The sequence below is a fragment of the Centrocercus urophasianus genome, unplaced genomic scaffold (genome assembly GCF_019232065.1).
Source record: "Centrocercus urophasianus isolate 14NV4802_14NV808 unplaced genomic scaffold, USGS_Curo_1.0 seq_46, whole genome shotgun sequence".
NCBI lineage: Eukaryota > Metazoa > Chordata > Aves > Galliformes > Phasianidae > Centrocercus > Centrocercus urophasianus.
In genome coordinates, this window is record NW_024885044.1 from 3007615 (window position 1) to 3016228 (window position 8614).

At 39.7% G+C, this 8614-nt stretch overlaps 1 protein-coding gene across 1 annotated transcript in view; it reads left to right on the forward strand.

Moving 5' to 3' along the window:
* NELFCD (negative elongation factor complex member C/D) overlaps positions 1-7064 on the forward strand; it is a 9585-nt gene extending 2521 nt beyond the window's left edge. The window contains exons 6-15 of the mRNA XM_042834407.1: positions 333-485; positions 1798-1928; positions 2364-2529; positions 3176-3310; positions 3677-3816; positions 4457-4571; positions 4838-4933; positions 5205-5345; positions 5672-5801; positions 6164-7064. Of these exons, the coding sequence (XP_042690341.1) occupies positions 333-485; positions 1798-1928; positions 2364-2529; positions 3176-3310; positions 3677-3816; positions 4457-4571; positions 4838-4933; positions 5205-5345; positions 5672-5801; positions 6164-6198 (1242 nt within the window). The 3' untranslated portion in view covers positions 6199-7064. The remainder of the gene's footprint in view (positions 1-332; positions 486-1797; positions 1929-2363; positions 2530-3175; positions 3311-3676; positions 3817-4456; positions 4572-4837; positions 4934-5204; positions 5346-5671; positions 5802-6163) is intronic.
* The last annotated feature ends 1550 nt before the right edge of the window (positions 7065-8614 follow it).

Below are 8614 nucleotides of genomic sequence, written 5' to 3' on the forward strand. Positions count from 1 at the left end.
TGGAAGGTATAATTCCTGTATAATATACCTTATGGAAGGTATAATTCGTGCAGTTTTCCTATGCAAACCACAAATATCTATCAATTTGTGCTTTAATGGAACACTTCAGCTTCTTATGTCTCTGAGATAGGGAAAGGAAATATTAGAATGTATCTATTTCAGAACAAAGCATGATGGTTTCCTTTTGTGTGGTCTAAGTAATGAACATGAAGTGCAATAAATGAATGCAGGTGAAAATCTCATATTCTGTGTGTTCTAGACTTGCTGGGATATCTGAAATATTAAGTAATACATGTCTGCTGTGACTTTTTGTTGTTGTTGTTTTGTTACAGCTTATATCTGACGCTGGTTATCAAGGAGAAATAACCAGTGTTTCAACAGCCTGTCAGCAATTGGAGGTGTTTTCCAGAGTTCTGCGTACATCTCTGGCAACAATTTTAGATGGAGGGGAAGAAAACCTTGAAAAAAACCTCCCAGAGTTTGCTGTAAGTCCTTTATTCCTTTTTATGTTCCAAAAAGTAGTTTTTGTTCCTTTCCAGTTAGGATGTACAGATCATTGTGGGATTGCAGGATATCTTGGCATCTTATGAAGTAATGCAGAATCTTACAAAGAAGAGTTACATATGAGTTCAAAAATAAAAATTGGTTTGTTCTGTTGCCAGGGACGTTTTGGGCTAGGTGTGTGGCGTTTCCTATGTTTATCAAATAGATTGTGTAAAATCTGTAGGTCACTCTGAAAGTAACTCCTCTTATTTATTTCCATGGGAACTACCACAGGTACAAAAAGCACAACGACACAATTTGTTAGTGCAAATTCTCAGCCACAAAACACCAGTTTTCAGTGCAGCTACCACCTTTAGCTGTGCGTTTTTGCCAGCAGTGACCCAGAGCTGCATGCTGCGCTCCTACAAAGCTGCACCAGTAGAGGTGGTCACTGTCAGCACTGCTGAAAGGCACCACCCACCACATCACTGTGCTCACAGCCCCTGTGTGGTCTCCATAAACATTCAGCAAGCATTGATGAACGCCAGTAGTTGCAGGTTTTCCCACACCAAGAGTTCATCGGCACACCTTTGCTCCTTACGCACTCCCATGTCAGATGCTGTTCTGTCAGTCTGCCCCTGTGCTGCCATCCATCACACAGCAGCAGCGTATTTCAGGACCTTGGTGGGAAGGTTCAACCTCTCTGCCATGCCACCAACATCTGCCCCTGAGGTGGTGGGCCGACATCATACAGCCACAGAATCATAGGGGTTGGAAGGGACCTCCAGAGATGATGGAGTCCAGCCCCCCTGCCAAAGCAGGTTCCCTACACCGGGTCGCACAGGGGGCATTACTTTTGGAACAGCCCTCATAAAAAGCAGTATTGTCTTCTTTTACATTAATGCAAGATCTCGAGGTCAGCCTAATCAGTTCCTTGGCTAATCAAAAGAATTGTTTTATCGTCCGTGTCAGTGTTAAAGTTTCTAACTAAATTAACATAGCATGTGTTCTTTAATGTGAGATGGTGTGATGACTTAGATGGCTTTCTATTTGGCTTACTTTTTAAGTAGTACTAAAGATGAGCAGGCTAGAATTTCCTCTGGCATCTAACAAATACAAGTTTTCAATGTAACCATGTCTTCTTGTATCAGTGCACAGCAGTAGACAGCTTTTCTGCACTTCCTTCTTGGCCATCGATTGCTTCCCCTTCTCCCTTTTCATTTGAGTGGATTTTGGTGAAAGCCTTGCTATTAAGGCAGCATAAGAGACATATTTCTTGTTGTCTGATAACGTTTTTGACGTGTGTGTTCACAGAAGATGGTGTGCCACGGAGAGCACACGTACCTTTTTGCTCAATCTATGATGTCCATATTGGCTCAAGAGGAGCAAGGAGGGTCTGCTGTCAGGCGGATCGCTCAGGAGGTTCAGCGATATGCTCATGAGAAGTAAGTGCCTCTTGCCTCCGTGAGTCGAATACGAGTCACCACGATTTGTAGAACTGCTTCTTTTAGTCATTCACACTTACCTTAGGCCAGCAAAAGGAGAATTCTTAGCTTTTTATTCACGCTGTGGTAGAGTGAAATCACTTGGAATAGAGCACTTTTTTTCTGTAGACTTAAAATCCATAGAATGAGAGACGTTTCACATCAAGTACTGGGAGACCTGAAGTGGAATCATCAGCTCTTGGTGTCCTATTAAAAATAATCATTTTTGTTATTTGATGCACGTTTTAGAATCAAACATGGGAAATACAGGCCCGTTTCTGTAATCAGCCACGGTAAAGGATGCGTTGCATCAGATGTGCCCTGTTGTTGAAGCTACAGCCAAGATGTCTAAATGAAAAAAATCAGCTGCTTTGTATGTTTGTGTTGCTCGCCTAGAGGCCACGATGCCAGTCAGATCACTTTAGCACTGGGTACTGCAGCCTCCTACCCTCGTGCCTGCCAGGCTCTCGGTGCAATGCTGTCCAAAGGAGCTCTGAATCCAGCAGATATTACTGTCTTGTTCAAAATGTTTACCAGCATGGACCCACCTCCAGTAGAACTGGTCAGTAGCTGTCTCTTCATAACATCTGTAAACTTCTTCTATTACAGTAGCACTCAAAATTCTGAGGTCTTGTGCTAAATGTATCAGCACAGAACAGAAGTTACACTCTGGCTCATCCCTCTACCATTTTAAGTGATGTCAAAATGTGGGACTACTATTTATACTGTATTTTGCATTGGCTCCTTGCATGGTTGTTTTTGTTTTGTTTTTACTTTTAATTATTTCAAGCTGTCTTTTTATATAGAATAAATTAATTTTTGAAACTTCCTAATAGGTTGGAGGTAAGGAATTAAATTCCTTCCTTAGAACAAACGAACAACAAAATCAGCTTTGCAGTTAGTTATGAGCAGTCCTAAATGGCGTGTGTCAGGATTCTTGCTGCCTTGTTCTCACATGAGTTCTGGTAATAAATGATGGTGTTTGGATACTTGAATAATAATGTGCTTTCTGCAGTGTTTGTAACCTCCTGCTCTTTTGTTTGCTTTTTTTGAGTGTGGTTGTCAAAACTTCAGATCTCTTCAGAAAACCATCTGACTTCCTCTGGAGGAGGAATTTTTGTATGTCTCATTCTCTGGAAGGCGTATCAGATAAAAAATGTACTTTTTTCATAATTCTCAGACTCTGATGAACTGTTCATTTTCTTCAGATCCGAGTGCCTGCCTTTCTGGACCTCTTCATGCAGTCACTGTTTAAGCCAGGTGCTAAGATCAACCAGGACCACAAGCATAAATACATTCACATACTGGCATATGCAGCCAGTGTAGTGGAGATGTGGAAAAAGGTAAAGTTCAGTCCTGGTCACAATGTGTTCTTTTCACCCTGCAGTCTAACTGTGCTGAATAAATGCATGGTCATTAACTTGGTCACTTTAAAATGGCTTGGTTTGTTTATTTTAATGAGAAATGTTTCAGGATTCATAGGCAAGTTTTTAGAAGAAAAATTATCAGTGACCTAGGAATTAAATAAATCAAAAATCCTTTCATTTCAGCTCAATGATACTTTTTTCTTCTAAAGCTTGCTTATGAGTCTAACTTTCGAGAAATACAAAGTAATCGTAGGGTTATGGCAAGCTACACTTCCTTTGCTTAAATAACCAGAAACTCCCTGTATGTTTGTGGGCTTTGTATTCAAACTTTGCATTTTTCAGAACAAGAGAGTGAGCATAAACAAGGATGAGCTGAAATCAACTTCAAAAGCCATTGAAACTGTTCACAATCTGTGTTGCAATGAGAACAAAGGAGCATCAGAGTTGGTTGCAGAGCTGAGCACCCTTTATCAGTGCATCAGGTGAGCAGAGAAACCAGTCCTAACTTCTCTTTGTTGGAAGGAAAGTACCATTTTATGACTAATGCTACAGGGAAGTGCCTTTGTGGGCAGCTCTGTGAGAGCATCCTTACTTCAGAACAAGTGAGATGTGGTCTGAAAGCAGCTTTCAAGATTAGCCATTGGACTTCTTGAAATCCTCCCTTCATGAAGACATAAATTCTGGCTGACTGACAAATTGCCCCTCTTGCATTGCAGAGCATGTTTGGCTCTGCCACTGGAAAAGGATGACAGATTGTTTTGTCTTCCCAATGAAGCCTTCTTAGCAATAGATACGTCTTCTTAACACTGAAATAGCAGATATTGAACAAACTGGAACAAACTTTGAGTGTATGTTAATTATGTTGACTGCTTTTAGCATTTTGTGCTGAGTAGGAAGTATCTTATAGAAAGAATTTTTCTCCAGCCATTTTTTTTCCTTCTGTTTTGATGGGACTCATCTTGATGTGATGACAACTTTTCAATCAAAGCTTTTCAAATGTTATTAGTTCTGGCCTGAGGTAGACTATGACATTGTAGCAATCATTAGAATGTACTGGAACATCTTCCAGCGGTGGCTGGTTGTTTGGATGGTCCTTTTCTAAAGTGATCTCTTCCTCTGCAGGTTTCCAGTGGTGGCAATGGGTGTATTAAAGTGGGTGGATTGGACAGTGTCAGAGCCCCGGTACTTCCAGCTGCAGACTGATCACACTCCTGTTCATCTGGCATTATTGGATGAGGTACAAATGTACAAATAAGTCCTGTTGAGAGCAAAAGCAATTTTAATCCTTGTAACCAGAATTATATCCAATTCACGGTCAGTAAACATACAAAGATGGATCTGTTTCTCTTCAGTTATTTGGATTTGTCAGCTCTGTGTAGTGGAATAATATTTTATAAAAGAATTTACCTCTGACAGTGAATATGAATGCAAACTTTTCTACCAGGCCCAGCATGTTGGTTTTTAAAGTGAAGTTTAAAGATGAATTTCTCATCTTGTTTGCAGATCAGTACGTGCCATCAGCTGCTTCATCCACAGGTTTTACAGCTTCTTGTCAAACTCTTTGAAACAGAACATTCACAGCTTGACGTAATGGAGCAGGTGATTCTCAGAGGATTCCTTTTTTATGTTCCTTCATATTGTATATGCTTGCTTAGAATAACAGAATAAAGTCAAATAGAATAAAGAATAGAATAATTAGAATAAAGTTGTTATCACAGCAGCTTTAAGAGTTTAATTTAGGAACATGATCACGGTTAGCAAGCATCGCAGTAGATATTGAATCCGTGAAAAAAACAATGAAAATAGTCCTGTTTTGAGAGTCCTGACCTGTTGGTTTTCTTCCCACCTCCAACCCTTCCCTCCTTACCAGCTGGAACTGAAGAAGACTCTCCTGGATAGAATGGTGCACTTACTTAGTCGAGGATACGTCCTGCCTGTGGTCAGCTATATCCGCAAATGCCTGGAGAAGTTAGACACAGATATCTCTCTCATCAGATACTTTGTTACAGAGGTCAGCAGCAAAAACTGTTAACATACAGAAATAAGCTTTAATATTTGATGTATGTGTCTGGATGCTAAGTCAGCTTGCCTCAAGTTCAGAAATTCTCAATGGTATGAAAGCAGATTCTGAGCAATACAAGTCTACTGAATTTAGATTTCTGAAGGTATTAAAGTAATGGGTAGAGTACCACAAGAATATGTAGTTGGTAACTTGTGTGGAGGAGGAAAGGTCTCAAAAGTGCAACTACTTGAGTGCCTATGAGAAGACTGTGAATTAAATACTGCCTCTACCACTTGTCTACCTGCAAGAATGATCCCGTTCTGTCTGCATTTCAGGTGCTGGATGTGATTGCTCCTCCTTATACCTCAGATTTCGTACAGCTTTTTCTTCCAATCTTGGAGAATGAAAGTATTGCAGGTACTATTAAAACAGAAGGTGAACATGATCCTGTCACTGAGTTTATAGGTAAGTCATGCTTCTTTGTGTATTTGTTACAATTTGTAAACGACTCTTAGGAGGAGGATTGCTAAAATAGGAATGCCTACCAGATATTTTAAGATTATTTTGTTTTTATGCACCTATGTTTAGCAATTTTCCTTTAATTAGGAATCTGAGTAGTAGTGAGGAGCTTAAATGCTGTTTCTGAAGAGGTGCTACTGTCTTAGAGAAAGTAAAGGAAGGAAGTGGTCTTTCATAGTACACCCATTTCCTGGACTAAAGTGATCTGGTTTTTAAAATCCTAATTAATAACATAATAGAGAAATCCACATGCAAGCAAATAAATCAGAGTAATGTACTGAACACTTTATTCCATTTCTTCTTTTAAGCTCACTGCAAATCTAACTTTATCGTGATGAACTAAGCAGTGGAAAAGTCAAGAATGCAGAGCACATGGTCACTGCTCTGACATATTCTCCACCAGTGAGGCTCTGTAACTGGGCAACCCAGCAACAAAAAAAAAGAGGAAGAAAGGGCTGAAGGGCATTTGATTTGCGTGGTGACCTTAAGCCTTCTGTCAGCGGATTGTTTATGCAATTGGGAAGATGAAACAATACTGAAGGATTCTCTAATGTTAAATAGCATAAATCTGAATATTCTAAAGAGGGCAGCAGGAGGCAGACTTCTCTCACAGAATGTTCTTTTCTGCTACTTGCAGAACTTGTCTCTGACTCTTTGTGTAACATATATAAAAACCTGAAGAACGGGGCAGGTAGTTCCACTAAAGACATTTTTCAGATAGTTCTCTGATGATTAAATCTTGAATGCTGTCAGCTTTCATCTTGTGAGCCTAAAAAAGGAAAAAATCTGTGTACTTAGTTCTGTGCTGCAGAGAATCCATAACGCCTCTCCCTCACCTTTGTGTTATATTAGAATTCTAAATATGCTACACACATACTGCAATGAAAAAAACCCACATTTTAGGTAATACAGATGGAGTTGGAGCCATCAGGGTTAGTTTTGTATTAACACATGAATCTGATGTGAGTGTGGTATCCTTCAGAATCTATTTTTTGTTAAATAGATGCATTAAATGTTACTGGTAAGTTTCATTACCACATCAGAATTCTGTTGCTGTCTGAAAAATAAGTGTGCAAAAACTTTGTGACTGTGATGTGGCTTGGTTTTTTTAATATTTATCTCTACTCTGTTCTGGTTGATGCTGAACAGTGGGGGATTAGCCCAAGATTTTAATGTCTCTTTAAATAAAGGTCTGTTCTTTTCCAGAGACTTCTTACAGTGTATCAGTCCATTCTTTGTTTCTGTTCATCAACCTGATTTCTCCCGTAAAGTATTTAAAAGGGGCACAAACAAGCATGGATGTGCCTTGCAAGCACATCTGCTTCCTGAGAAACCTGTTTTCTAAAAGACAAAGGTGAAAGTTTTAGGTCCAATTGTTTTATAAATTAAAAAACCAAATCGCTTTGCTCTTTTCTGCTGTCAGCGATTTATGAATGGAAACTCCAGGCTGCCCTGACAGCTTGAGACAGAAGCTGGGTGCACAGATTCTTCACTCCTTTCTACAAGGAGTGCATCTTTCCTTTCTTCAGCTCTTCCCTTGCATTGCTGGCAGGTTTTCTAGGCACAGCTTCAAACCTTCCTTTCTGTGCCTATCTTTGGGTAGATATCTAAGCGCTTAAACTTCCATGAGATCTTCTCTTTCATACTATTTGTGTAGAATCATCATACATATTTGGTTCTTGACTTCCTCTTAGTTGAATTAACAGCTGCAGAAACAACTTGCCCTACAGAACTTCATTTTAGACTGTAGCCCTGCCTCATGTATCATCTTAGTGATAATCAGCAGCAGTTTGTTCCTGCCTCCATTGCAAATTGGCCAGCTGTTCAAACAAATCATACTTCTTCACGTTTCTCAGCATTCAAGCTTATTATCCCTTCCTCTAACACATGAATTCTGCATTCACTTAAGTGATACTTGATTAGTTAATACTTAGCAGTACTGGCAATAGCACTGTTACACTCCCTTATTCTGCTGAATGAGACTTAACTTACACTAGGCACTGCATTTTGGCAGAATTAGTCCTTAGTGGCACTGTGAAGTCACTTTCCTAAGGTAAAGCAAAGAGGCACATGGAATTAACCAGTACACTTCGTGAGATTCTTGGTTTTTATCTAGAGTTAAAATGTCTATTCCAGTTCTTTAATGCCTGCTGGAATGTGGCCTAACTAGTCTAAAACATGTTCTTAGATATCAGAGAGAATCAGAACAGCACAACAATCTTAATTTCACCCTTGACTCTAGTAGCCTTATTCATTTGTGGGTCTTCACCACTCTGCCAGCCCTAACTTACCTTCTGATGATGAACAAACTGCTCTTGCTTTGACAGATAAAGCCAAGGTAAGTTGCAGAAATTGCCCACCGAGAGACAACAGATAACAGAAACTGCTTTGCTTCTTGTCTACACCGGTGAGGTTTGAGTGAGGCATAATTCACAGGTTAGTTTGATTTACAGTAGTTTTTGGAGATTGATTACTAAGTTGTATTGTACACCGTCAGAATGTTTCTTTGTTCCCTGCTATCCCTCAACAGTTACCTCCTAAGTTGTAGCTCAGGCTCCAGTGTGTGTAATGGAACTTCACTTGAGGTTATTTAATTAAAAAAACCATCATAGTTGCTACATACTGTGGCACTGAGCAGCCCTCCCACAAGTTCAGTTACAGCAGTGCTACCTCAGCTAATGACGCTGCCATGTGAGACTTCTTGTCAGGTACAGCAATAAACAAGTATTAATAAACTCTTAAAATTGCATGCAATCACG